At 40.4% G+C, this 14603-nt stretch overlaps 1 protein-coding gene and 1 pseudogene across 2 annotated transcripts in view; both read left to right on the top strand.

Moving 5' to 3' along the window:
- The window catches only part of Tspan8 (tetraspanin 8), a 34272-nt gene extending 26575 nt beyond the window's left edge, over positions 1 to 7697 (top strand). For both annotated transcript variants that reach the window (XM_087555621.1, NM_133526.2), the window contains 2 exons: positions 1701 to 1784; positions 7416 to 7697. In XM_087555621.1, the coding sequence (XP_087411747.1) occupies positions 1701 to 1784; positions 7416 to 7469 (138 nt within the window). In that variant the 3' untranslated portion in view covers positions 7470 to 7697. The remainder of the gene's footprint in view (positions 1 to 1700; positions 1785 to 7415) is intronic.
- Positions 2616 to 2673, top strand: LOC120093938 (U7 small nuclear RNA; annotated as a pseudogene).
- Positions 7698 to 14603: the final 6906 nt, after the last annotated feature.

Below are 14603 nucleotides of genomic sequence, written 5' to 3' on the forward strand. Positions count from 1 at the left end.
CCCAAGAATCCTTGTAAGTAGAGATAAAGGATGTAATGTCTGGGGCTTCAGTTTCCAAATGTTACCTGGGCTTGCTGGTTTATCTACTTCTCACTGCAATTGAGAAATTGCTTTGAGTATTTGAAATCGACTTAAATTGTTGAGTTTCCATCTTCTATATGTTATGTGCTTCCAAAGCGCGTGAGTTGTAGGTACCACCGTCTCTTTTTCATGTGCTTTCTAATAGAAGATTTAAAAAAAATTGACTCAAGGATCTCTCGTCAGAAGGCTTTTCACATTAGGGCTGGCTCCACAGTGAAGACTGCTCTTCCAGAGGACCCGATTTCAACTCCCAGCGCCCACATGGCAGCTTGCAACTGTCTGTAACTCCAGTCCCAGGGGGCCCAACACCCTCATGCACACATGCAGGCAGGCAAAACACCAAATTCACGTAAAAATAAATGAATAAATAATAAACAAGCAAATAGCTGTCCCTTCTGCCGAGAGACGCTTAGCAGAAACACAGTTGGCACTAATGTTAGGTTGGCACTAATGTTAGGTTGGCACTAATGGCTTCTTCTTCAGAGACAACTCTGTATCAGTTATACCTTTGTAGCATCAGAACAGCTTCAGCAAATGAGTATAATCTAGTCATGAGAGATTCCCGAAAGTTACTCCAACTCACAGTACCTTAGCTTCTATGAGACCCGAAGGTTATTTCCCCATCTGGCGTTTTTCTTTACCAGCTGTCAGTGTCATTAACAAATGGAAAGAAAAATACCAAGTCACAGAGGAAAAAGTCACTTTCTTATATATTTGGTTGTGAGCCTAGCCTTCAACGGCTGAGCCATCTCTCCAGCCCAGAAAGTCACTTTCTTAAAGTAATATCATAACAGCACACATAGTGGACCCTCCAAAGATTAAAAATAGAAGTCATACTTACTATTAGAGGACTTGACATCTGTTGTTTTTCAGAGGAGTAGCTGCACTCTGCATAGCTGGGGTCTCAACAGTAGCCTTCCCTGCTGCAGATCACAAACCCACATAATCCATGATTTTCTTTGTTTCTGAAAATTACAGCTTGGAGATAGATTGTTACAAATCGACTTAATTAATTTTAAAAAAATTTCACAAAATCATTTTCATTATATTTTTAATATTTAAGACATATTTTATTTAAATATATTTTGATCATATTTTTCCCTCCCGCAAGCCTTCCAGATCCTTTCCTTTACCCTACCATCCCAATTTTAAGTTATTTTTCAACAAACAAACGAACAAACAAAAATACAGGACAACAGCAAAACCCCCAAGAAAAGAGTTTAACCCCAATCCTTCTGCCTACCAAACTGTAATCTATAAAAGCACACACACACACACACAAAAAAAAAACCCTGTCTGGTTCATTATTTGTTGGCCAACTACTCCTGAGCATGTCGTCTGTGCTGGAGCGCTTGACACTGAGCGCTTGCACAGTGTCGTTTTGTTGTGTCAGTCCCCACAGTCAGGAGCTACGTAGCTAAAGAAAAAAAGGAAAGTTGGCTCAGATGTTCTTTAGCGCACAGAGTAAGAGTGAAGTCTGGAGTAGGAGAAATAGTTCAATTCCTCTTTGTTGACCTTGGTAACAATATGAAACGTCAGCCAGAAGAATCAAAAACTTAATCTGAGATCAAGATTTCACTAAAAGCAATGTTTTCTTTTCTTCTTCTTCTTTTTAACAGACCTGTCTTTCTCTGATAAAAGAGCTGGTTGAAAAAAACATTATTATTGTCATTGGAATTGCCTTTGGACTGGCAGTTATCGAGGTACAGTATAGCAGCGATCATCTCAGCATGCATTTGTAATAATTGTAACATTGTAACATGTGGGTCCAGCATGGCCTGGGTGGGGACAGAATGACACGGTTTCTGCCCCTGGGACAAGACCAGCAGAGGTGGCCTCCAGGAGTGTCAATAACTGCTGTGGGCAATAAGGCTTGTTTGTATAATACTGCACATATCTTTACATTCCTCCTTTGAGGAATGTCCTCCGTGTTAATGACCCCATGATAATCTGAGGTAATATGAGTCCGAGAGGCAAAGGTGTGGCTAATGTCTCGGCAGTATGGTAAAAGTTGAGACCTTCAGGGCAGCCCTTAGGGCTGTGGAAAAGAACTCTAAAAAACATGCGTTCAAAAATATGTAATTTCTCAACTAGGCAAAATATAAGGGTGTAATATGTATTTATGAGGGGCTTCACGAATCTAAAGAGACAAAAGCAGCTGCTCTGTGAGCCAACTTGTAGAAATGGTAATTTCAGGTCAGGGTCCCACCCAGCTAGTTTACTGTCTCTGCTTAACAGAGAGACAGGCAGATCTCTGCATTCCTTTGCAGTGTTAAAACAAAATGTATGTTTGCTGTCTCCTAAGAATTAAGGGGCTGGGGCCACAGGATGCTGATTCATAGGATTCAAAGGGGAACCTGGAATAAATAACTGAATTGGTATCTAAATTAAAAAACTGGGGTTTTGGTGTGCATGAGATGAGCTAACAGAAAGTGACAGCAGGTTTTAGAATTTTTCTCTAGCCAGAGTGAAAACAGCACCTAAAGAATTTCTTTCAAACAGGATTTCTGATTTTGGTTGGAAAAATCCATGGAGAGTGAACACGTCTCCTTTAGAATTTTTCTAACAGGATTTCTTAGTCAGAAATCCCAAGCATTACTTAGACAGCTGATACAGCCCTTTTAAAATGTTTCCTAGCAGCTGTCTGAAGAGTGAACATGGCTCTTCTAGAACTGTTTCTGGCTTTCTGGTTTTAATCAGAAAAACCAAGAATTTTTTTTTTAATTTTTCTAACAAGATTTCTGACTTGGTGGAAAGATCCAAGAACTTTTTTTTATAGCGGCTTTTCTGACTATGATCAGAAAGCCTATGAGCTATCTAGAGAGCTTTTAGAAGTTATACTAGCAAAGAGAGCTGTCTGAAGCAAAAAGCTATCTGTCTCAACCAGAGTTTTTAGAATAGCAAGAAAAAGCTGTCTAAAACAGAGCAGAACACACACACACACACACACACACACACACACACACACACACACACACAGAGAGAGAGAGACAGAGACAAGGAGACACAGAGAGAGAACAGTCTGGAACCTAGGCTACTACCTTGAACCCATGATTTGAGTTCAAGTCATTTGTTTTTGCTGCTCCCAAAGACCCTTCTCCAAGAACATGAACCTAGCCGAGACTGTCCTTGGCAGTAGCATATCCTCATGATGAACCGAACTGAGGGTATTTAAAAAGCACCAGGTATACACTGCCCAGGGCACAGTACCTCTTAGACTCATTCTTGAGTCTGGAATAGGTAGGATTAGATTCCTGTACATGGAGGAGGGTGGAGGCTGCTATTTCTAAAAGTCTTGTTTTGAGAAAAAATCTATATAATTCATAGTTGTAGGTGTCCCTTTTGCATCAAGAACTAGTACAAGTGTTAAACATTCCTCGAGTGAGCTCAGCAGAAAGTGGGAACCCAAAGCAAAGGCGCAGCCCCTGCGACTGCTCCTTTCCAGCCACGATCTTGAGACAGGAAACAAGCCAAACTCAAAGGCATGAAGAAATACTTCTCCTCTAATTCATTCTAGAGAAATCTGAGAATTTCTCAACACCGCAAGTCTTTGCCTTGCCTTTTCCCAGCTCAGCTACTATAAGTAGACTTGGAGATATCGCCAGGAAAGCTCTGGGCGAGGCTGCTGTATCACTCCAACAATTCAATTATTGATGCTGACAAATACATTCTCCATCAGATTTTTACCTTGATGGGCTTCTTGGCATTTCTTTTTACGACCCGAAGGAGAGCTTTTATATGGCCTCCAGATATTTGCCAAGAAGATGAAATAAAACATTTTCAAAGAAGCGTTTATGGAATTATCTCAGATCTTGAGGCATGGAGATATCAAATGAATCCAAGTTGCCTGTGAGTTTCTGTCAATACAGTAGCGAGAATTCGAACACCGTGTGGAATCTCCCTGCTAATGTCCTTCTCGTGGAATGCGCACTGGTAGCTTTGGGCGCTTTAGCAGATTGCGAACTCCCGTCTCATCACCACTTGGTAGGAATTTCTCTTGAGAGTAAATTGAGATAATGTTCTAAGTGGTTCTTAGTGGCATTACTCAGCCAAGTGTCAGAAAAAAATACTGCTACCATAAAAAAAAAGAAAGAAAGAAAGAAAGAAAGAAAGAAAGAAGGAAAGAAAGAAAGAAAGAAAGAAAGAAAGAAAGAAAGAAAGAGAGAGAGAAAGAAAGAGAGAAAGAAAGAAAGAAAGATAGGTAGGTAAGTAGGTAGGTTACATTCTCATGGTCCAAATTAAAAATCCTGTGTTGGTACAGCATGAATTTCTTTGAATCTGATAGAAAGTCAAAGAAGTTATTCTGCATTATTAGGTCTCTTTCTCTAGATTCTAACATTTATTCCATGTCCTTTGCTCATTTACCTTGTATCCTGGCCTCATGATAGTTTAGAAATAAGATGCAATGGCTACAAAGGTGAGAAATATACTCATAGTCATATAAACATATGGCACACACACATACATACATACATACACACACACAGACACACACACAGGCACAGACACACACACACAGTCACACAGACACACACACACAGATACACACACAGTCACACAGACACAGACACAGATACACACACAGACACACACACAGGCACAGACACACACACAGATACACACACAGTCACACAGACACACACAAATACACACACACACATACATACATACACACATACAGACACACACACACACACACACACACACACACACACACACACACTTGTGCTTTGACAGAGTTGAACTTAAATCCTGCCCAAGAATACAGTTTGGTGGGCATGAGGTTAATAAACTCAGAGACCTGGGCTTAATCACTAAGAACTAAGATCGGGAGAGCAGGCCTTAAATGAAGTTAAGTATTAAATTTCATGCTAGCGTCACACTTAGAGAGATGAGATGACAGAATACAGCTTAAGAGGTTTGTTGAAGCTGAGCCAAAAGTAACAGGGACACGATTGGCTGGGAAGATTGGTGGCTTGCATATCATAGCCAAAGCCATTGCCAGGGATCTTAACAGGGCGAGTGGGAAACTCGGTTGCAAAGGGAGCAGCACATATCAATATTCTATGGATTTGATATACTCTTTGTGTTTGCTACACACTTACGGGCGTTTTTAATTCTCCTATGTCTTTCCAGTCAAACAGCTAAATAAAAATGTTACACGCAGTAATTTACCACATGGGGCTGTGTGTGCTGCTGTTGTAATGTTTAGCTGTGAGTGAGGGGGTTAAATTGTGATGTCTGGACTATCAGTAGATACGGAGAACAGCTGACTGAAAGAATTGTTGGGTAATTTCCTTGTTTGGTTTCCCAGTCTAAAGTCTGTCTTCCCTTTAGAGTTTGATGTAAAAGAAAATTATTTAGTGCCCGAATCAAGAGACCTTTGCAAATGGTCCTCTGTTATCCAGTCAGTAGAAACCTGGCCCCAATTCGACTTCAGTCTTCGAATCATTAGGCGAGCCTCTTAGCACTTACGTTCTCTGCCTCCAAGGTCAAGGAAATGCCAAGACGCATAGAGAGAAAATATCTTCTCATAAACATTTTTCAGAAAATAGAATCAATTTCCCACAGAACTAATGCAGAAAATATATGCAAATATCTTCTAAGAAAAAGAAAAATCATGTCTTCTATTTCGACCTTAGGAAGCTTTGTTAAGACCGTATTTAAGGGCTTCCTCTCACAGTGCATACTAGGAACTAAGATAGGATGCTTCTACTCGGTTCTGGAAAAAAAAATCATCTGTGGATTTTTGAAATCCTTAACTAGACTTAAACAGATTATTATTCTTATTGAAAAGTGGTAAGCATTTTTCGGTTTTACATTCACTAAATAAAAAGTGAACTATACATCACTTAAAAGGTCGAAGGGCTTCCTCAGAGGAACAAAGCCATTCAGAAAACGGTCTTTTTACCACTTTTGGAAAAACAGCTTCAGCATGTGGGAGTCTAAACATAGTCTAAGCATAAAAAAGGACTTAGCAGCAAGTTCGTCGTAAGTTTTAGTATACACATCATAAAATGGTTAATTTCTCTTCTGTTTTTCTGAACATAAATGTTCTTACCTGATATAGACAGGAAAGAAGTGTGCTGTCAGTGATAAGACACAGATATAAAGAACCATGCAAGAGTGTTTCATTCAGTTCTTCAACCTGAGGCCTTCGCTGACTCAAGGCGTTAGGCATTCATCTCGAGGCAATACACTGTTGATGCTGGCACTCCGTCTTTTAGGCATTTTCTTTATTTCTTGTTTCCCAGCAGAAAGGCTTGGGATAAAGGCAAAATGATTAAATGACTTTCGAGCCCTGCCTCTCAGATCATCCTGAATGGAGGCTCCAGAGAACGGCTATCTGTTGCTCTTTTTTTCTATTAAGACAGAAAAAAGTTGATTGCAGTCCTCATTTGAATTATGCTTCTAGGATGATGTTAGTGAGAAACTCAGGGGGAGAGTTTAAGGTGACTCAGCAAATGTCACCTTTCTCTCCCCCAGCCTCCTTTCAAAGGAAACAGGGAAGGGCTATGATTTCCATCTAACCACACACAGGTTATGTCTATCATTTCCTCATCAAAACCGAAGCATTTAAGTCACCAAGTACAGAGCCAACTAGAGCCGGTTTTGAGGGTCCTGACTCTTGGAAGAACTAATGAGATGGGATTCACGCTCTAGATTTTCGCCTGTGTTTTGTTTCTTCAGAAGAAAATTCCGGACTCAAGCTGTTACCCATAGTTTACAGTTTTTTTTTCCTTCTTCAAACATTTACTCATTTTTTTTCTCACTTCTAAGCATTGCCTAAAACTTTAGTAAAAGAAATTTTAGACTCCTTGATTTCTGTGCAGATGATCCAAACCAGATGACCATGGTCTTTCAACGGAATCAATAAGTATATTTAGTGCCTGCAGGCTGTGGGTACTCAGAGCTTAGAGGGAAGTGCTTACAGAAAGATATGTGCATACCACAAGAGGAGACCATCCTGGAGTAGCTGATACTGCACTATTAAGTCCGGTCATTGAAGATTGGCTGACAAGCTGGAAAAACCTGGTGCACTTACTTACACACACACACACAACATACACACAGATTCAGAGACAGAGACACATACAGACAGAGACAGGTAGGTAGATGGATGGATGGATGGATGGACAGATGGACGGATGGACGGACAGATGGACGGACGGACGGACAGATGGACGGACGGACGGATGGACGGACAGACAGACAGAGAGAATGGGGAGAGACAGCTGTACTCAGACTTTGGTATTAATTTCCCATTCAGTCGACAGCTTTCATTTTCCACGTTATTCTTTAGCGTCCACATTAATCCTGTGCTTTGTTTCTAGATTCTTGGTTTGGTGTTTTCTATGGTGCTCTACTGCCAAATTGGAAGCAAATGAATCTGCGGACTTCCTCAGTCGTTATAGACACCATTTAAGTTTTTGCTTTGGCTTCGTAACTTTAAATACTCGAGTACTGTACATACCAGGAGCAGATGTCTTCTTGATGAGCTCTCACTTAGGCAGACTACAGGTATCTTCACATGTACTCAGCTCATTTAACTGTGAAGGACATAATAAAAGTGGTCGTGTATTTTTTTTTCTCACAATAAAAAGTGTTCGTGCTGATGCCTTCTGGTGTGTCTAACTAAACAGCTCTGTGCTTCTAGTGATGTTCAACTGGAGCTTCCCAGGGGAGGAACCACATTTCTAAGTGACAAGATCACAGACTCTAGGATAGTGAATCTGGGATACTTTTCAAAAACACAGCTGTTTTATCAGGTATATCAACCGCTGTTGATGAGATTGTCCAAAGTTGCCCTACTTAAGGATGGTCCAGCTGTGCAAATCACCACAGTGAAAAAAAGCCAAAAACTATTTCTACCTTTATGGTGTCTGTGTTTTGCTTCAGATGCACTCTAAACATAAAAAAAAAAGAGTGCCTGTATCCTAACCTTAGACTGCCCTGGTCCCTCTCTGCATCTTCCTATGGGACACGACAGTTAAAACTATGCTTTCTTTCTAGTTTATGGAAGTTCATTTTTACTTTTACATTCTACTGAAATATAACATGCAGTAAAAATCATAACATGTGCCTGTGTTCAAGATAGATAGAAAGTCTTAGCACATCACATTACTCTCGAGTGCCACCTCCCAATTCTGTTAGCAGAGCAGGGAATTCACATTTGTATCTCTTTGCAAATCTATTCACTGAGGTCTATTGGAGCCTGTAATCCATCCATGATGCTGGGAGTATTTGCACCTTGGACATTGCAAAGCATGTCAGTGTTTCTGCCTTGCATGGTTAAAGAAACAAGTTATCAGTACACTGGTCCACTTGGTATTTTTTTAAAATAGTAACAGTTGCTCTGATTCCTGTGACCCATAGATCAATTTTCCTTTTCTTAAACTTCTTCTAAGTAGAATAAGAAGCTGCACATTCTGGCTTGCTTTCTCAACTCTTTTGTCTGTGGTATCCATATTCTGGCATGCGTGTGTAGCTTACTCTCATTTCAATACAAAATTCCATTGTGTATGGATGAATGGCACTCGGTGCATTGACCCATTCTTTTGCTAATGGGTTGTCCTAGTACAACAAAGCTGATATAAATGTTCTTGTGTGCGTGTGTGCCCGTATACATACAGGTGGGGAACTGATTTGCATGCATGTATTAAGGGTTAATAGGTTTTGTCAAGACATTTTCTAAAGTAGCTGTGACTCTTCTCAACTAGAAAAGTAGGATACACTTGTTTCCCTCCTCTGAGCATGGGAGAACCATGGAAGACAGTCATTGTTCAGTTGCTCAAAGTGTCAGGCAACAAGTAGTAAATTTCTTGGTAAGTTTGACACCCCTAATCTATGCTCTCCCATTAATGATAAAATTAATAGCTCTTCTGTGGAAATGTGTCATCTGCCAAGAGCTCTGTAATAGACTCTGCATTTATTGTCTCACTTCTTCCCGCACATCCCTATGAAATTGACACCACAATTATGCCCATTTCTCGGGTGAGACCATGAAGGCTTAGAGAAGTTGGGCAAATGCTTAGTGATTGCCACAAGAGAGACTGAGCCCTTGACCAAATCTCCCAGAGCCCAAAGTTCATCAAGTTGGCTTCCTGATAGCAGACTATTAATTTGCCATCTTTTCATAACTACTGTTCTGTTCATGCCCATTCTATATGGAAACTCTTTGAGGACATTGCTCCTTATTTGTGTCTAGATCCTTATTACATAGCAGTTCACACCAGAACTGGCACATAGTAAGTTATAGCTAAGAGTTCTAGTGAAGGACCCTAGGGGCTTTTGCCAGTCTTACACCCACCTGCCTCAGGTCAAAACTAGGCCAAGTTCCATTTACCACCCACAGTTCTTGGGAGGAGCAGGAACATTCTTGAAAATCCGCAGACTATACTGACTGATAGTCACCTGACCCTCTGGTCTCAGAGTTCAAATGCATGTCATAATCTGCCTATCCTTGCTAGCCAATAGATTCAAAGGTCAATATGCTCAACCAATAAGTTTAAACTGAAACCTTGCTGATGTAACCTGCATCTCTAAAAAGTATAAAAACTGCTTGTGATAGCCATTTGGAGTCATCTTCTAGTCACTTGCCACGAGGGGCTGATTGAGGGTTGGCCCCAACACGCCAGAAAATAAACCTCTTGCATTTGCATCAAACTCTATTCTCCTGTCTCACTTGGGGAGATCTCCTGGTAGTTCAGACTCACTTCGAGTCTTACACTAGATTTACTGAGTGTTTTCTCAATCTCTAAGCATATTCTAAACACTTTACACAGAACAACCCTCTTATGCTGTTACTATCACTAGACTGATTTTCAGTTACTGAAAGCGTAGCCTAGAAAGACTAATTTAGGGCCACACAGGAAGTAAGTAAGGGAATTAGGACTGGTTCCAAATGACTCAGGACCTTTATTTTTTATGTCATAGTTTCTAAAGTAATTATGATCATTTATGCTCATACAAGATAAATACTGTCGACTCATTCCCTTCTTCTGAGCATGATGGAACAAAAAACAAACAAACAAAAAACCCCCTCAACAACAAAAAACAACTTACAATGTTTCTGAAGAAAACAGTTAAGAAAAGTATTAAAGTTTCTTTTAAATAATTTGGGGCACATGACAGTATATTGTCTTGGGGATATAAAGACCTTTGTTAGTTAGGCTTGGTAGGAAAACAGAAGCCCTCTAGCCCCTTCAAATAATACAAGCATAGTACAAGAAACAGACAAATACTCCAGGCATAGTGTGCTGCCATAACAAAATGCAGAGTTGACGGAGTGCCTTACAAGGCAGAATTGTTCAGAGTTCTGGAAGCTGAAAAATATAAGACCAAGATGTTGGTAGGTTCAGTTCTTGGTGAGAATTCTTTTTTTGCATTGCAGATGACTCCTTGTTGTGTCCTCATGTTGGGAGAGGGGTTTAAAAGAAAGTGGAGAGCATGGGGTCAGGTCTGTTTTTCCTAGAGGACAATGACGCTATCAGATGAAAGTTCTACCCCATGACCATATTTAGCATGAGTTACTTCCTTCCACAATGGGAATTGGGGCTTTAAAACACTGACTGTATCAAGTCTCTGACAGATTAGGCACATCCAGAGATTTTGATGTGCCAGGGTGGGGGGATATCTAGGGGGCCCCACCTTCTCAGAGGAGAAGGGGAGGGAGGACCTGGAGGGGGACAGTGCTTGGAATGTAAATAAATAAATAAATAAATAAATAAATAAATAAATAAATAAATAAATACACAGAACATAGGGGAATATAACACATTCTGTGGCAATTAGTTTCCTAGGTGGTGGGAAAGTTATCCAGTCCCACGGTAAAGAGAGGTAAACTAGAGATTAGCAACCGAAAGACACTGCCGACAAATGCAGGGGCAAAGGACAGAGATATCGCTGGGATCCAGGGTAGAGGATGGAATCGGAGAGGGACAACAGGCTGAGGAAGGATTTGACCAACTGGATTAAGAGCCATGGAAATCACATAGCAGCTTGACATCACTACTTCTGTTCCATCAACTCCATTCTTTTGCCATCTCTCTACCGGCTGGATCCACTTATGAGCAAGACGAGAAGGGAGGACAGTGCCCACTCGTGAAAAGCATAGCCAGGAATGGGGAAAAACCCAACGGAAGGCGGAAACAGAAAAGATCCTCATCGCAATGGCAGACGATGCTCAACTTTTTGAGAAAACGGCATAAACACGGTGAACGTAATAACGAAGAAGTGCTAGAGTCTGTAACCCCCACCCCCGTTCTTGGCTAAAGTGTATGGTATTTCAAGGACAGAGAGGGCTTGAGACAATTGTTCTCAATTGGGGCCATCCCCCCGGGGGGGGGATATTTGTCAACGTCTGGAGACAGTTTTGGTTATCAGCGTGTTGAGTGGAGGAGGGTGTTACTGGCATCTGGTGGGCAGAGGCTGCGAAGACTACCACACAGTATGTTACATGCAAGCTTGACTGACAGATAAAAGTATCAAGTCCAAAATGTCCGTCATACTGCGCGGGGTGGAGAGAGCCCGACTGGAGAGCCATCTGTGGAGAAACAGCAACAACGGTAATAGGGCCCTACCTGGAGACAGTCTCCTGATGCCGCTATTAAAAGGAAACTAGAGTTTGACAACTTTGTGACCTTCACGAGCCACTTGAATTTCCTCTTCTTTAAGTGATGAATTTTATCAGGAAGATATTAACATTTCCAGACATTCCTCTGTGTGTATCAGCTGCTGAAATGCGTCCAGACTTCTGCTTTGAATGTTTTAAGATGTTTATTTTCTTAGGATAATTTGCTTGCTTTTAAAATTTGTTTTGGTTCTGAATGTGATTATAAAGGAAGCTTTTCCTTCCCTGAATGATGTTGATTCTGATTTAAAAATAAATCCATCTTTGACTTCATGGCTCCAAGATCAAACCGGAATATTTTAAAATATGTAAATTTCATTAATCACTGAAGAATCATAGCAAGGACAAAATGAAAAAAATATTTCCCCACTAAACTGTTCATTCAAAAAATTGGAAATGTTTCTCCAAATTCAGAGACGTATAGGTATTCTATTATTTTTTTTTTAAGATTATACATGGCACTGATTTGGATACATGAAATTCAAATTAACAGACATGTTTCTCAAATCTGCTCACCTCTCTGTTTCTCCCTTCATTACTGCCCTACTTTCTTTTCATGATCGCTCCTCAAGTAAAATCGTTGTAACAGTCCCCTCTTAAAATGCTTCATTATTTACGTGTGTGTGTCTATATGTGTGTTTATTATTCATTGTGGGTATGTGTGTGTATCTATGTGTGTGTCAGCAGCTATGGAAGGTGAACACTGGCCCTGGGTTCCCTGGAGCTGGACTTATGGGCAGTTGTGAGATGACTGATGTGTGCTGGGAACTGAACTCTCGTCTTCTGCAAGGGCAGGGAGCCATCTCCAGCTTTAGTGTAATGGTCTTTCAATGGGGTTTTCCACACTTACTTTACTTCCTTCTAACCCATTGCCTTTGGTGGCACTGGAGTGACCTGTCTAGAATACAAACGTTACTGTGCCACTATGTGCTCAAGTTCTAAGATACATTGATGGTCCTCTGTAGCTTTTACAGCTCTTCCTCTGGGTCAAGTCTATGTCCCCCGATCCTCTCAAGGTTCTTTTACATGTGTACCTCCCAAGTTCTCATCTCTGCCTGACCACCACCCTGCTAATGACCTTCACACCATTTAGTTGGGTTCCATTAAGGTCTGGCTGGAGTCTCACCTTCTGTATGGTGCATTTCTGGGTTGAAAAAAAGAGACTAAGTTAAGTTTTCCATTTAAATATCCAAGTCCTGATATGTCTTAGCTACTTTTTGTCTGTATTTTATTATTTGATTTTGAGGACTCCTGGGATGCTGAATTAAATGTATATAACAGATCCTAGCATGATAACCAGAGTACATTAACAGTTCAATCAGTAAATACAGTTATTATTGTCACCTGCTACATCTGAAAGAAGGTAGCCATGATTACCTTAAAGATAGGTCAAAGTGTTTACTTATAATTTTATGTATATATATATATACACACATAATTACAAGGTAACTTATATATATATATAAATAGCTAAAATGTTATATTACTTATATATAATCAATATAACTAATATATACATATATATAATATTCTTTCACAAGAATTCTAGCTCATATCATTCTCACAACAATTCTCTTACTAAAACTATTATTCTTAGTGTTCAGCAGAGAAAATTGAAATGCAGGGATGTTAAGCAAGTCATTCAAATGTACTGGAGTCAAGATGCAAACTCAGGTACCCTGGTCCTGTTTTACATTATTAAGTCCCAATACATATCCTGGAAAAAATATGAACTGATTAAAATTTGAGTTTAAGAATCTTTCTGGAGAAGCCGAATTGCCAGGGATATTATGTGAACATCTGGTTATGTTGACAGTGCCATAATCCAGTGCCGTGTCTTCCCCTCTCCTCAACCTTCTACTATGTGTGTCCTGTCATGACATTTGCTATACACACTTGTTTCTGAGGCCATATCTTTTACCTGAGGAGACCAATTCGAAAAAGAAATTTGTTCATTCCTACCCACATGGTCTACCCAATTATAGCTTGACAAGTAGTAGATGTTTGCCAAACAATATCTTTTGAATAAATAAGAAGAAATACATTTTAAAAGACATTAAAGTGGCCATACCCATGTCACTTACAACCAATTCATCTGCCTCCAAAAAGATGCGAATGTAGTGTTCCTTTCCACGAGAGGAGCTGGTCTGGTTACCTCTTCCGTCTCCTTCTTCTGTTACAAGGGATGGAGACTACAAATTACAGAATCTGGAAGCAGATTCTTTAAGGTCCCCATAATCCAGCTTCCCCATCCAGCCACTGAGTGATGCTGGATATGTTCATGTTCCTATGACTCATCCAAGAACTGAGAATGAAGAGAGGTCTCTACAGAGCTGTAATATTAACTACGATAACATACATAAATTGTTCAGCATGTACAGTATGATTAGCCCTTAATAAGTGTCAGTATCTATGATATCATGATTACACAAGCTATTACAACTAAATTATTTTAAAAACATGTCAATCAAATTTTGCTTTTGACAAGGAAGCTCCTTTAAACTTCAAAGCGCGTGTAGGCTCATCAACAACTTCGTCTTCAAAGCCGTGTAATTTGAAATGGATTTTGACAATAACTCCTCTAGAAAAGGATAAATCCTTTGCTCAGAATCTCATCCAAGGCTGCCCTCCAGATAGTGTGCTAAATAGTGGAGCCTCGCAGAGCAGAGACAGGGCGCCAGGAACTAAACCTCGGCAAGGGAAAGACGGCAAATGGAGGAGATTGGAACTGGCCATCGTCCTGATGTTTAACAGCATGTGTCCGGATGAGCAGAGCGAGGGCATGGTCCGCTCTGCTGGCAAACAAAACCTAAATAAGTCACGTCTGCTTAATACAGTCTGAGCATCAGCTGCGGCCAAGCCAAGAGCAATAAGTGACTGAGTGGAGCAC

Source organism: Rattus norvegicus, chromosome 7, assembly GCF_021556685.1.
Source record: "Rattus norvegicus strain SHRSP/BbbUtx chromosome 7, alternate assembly SHRSP_T2T, whole genome shotgun sequence".
NCBI lineage: Eukaryota > Metazoa > Chordata > Mammalia > Rodentia > Muridae > Rattus > Rattus norvegicus.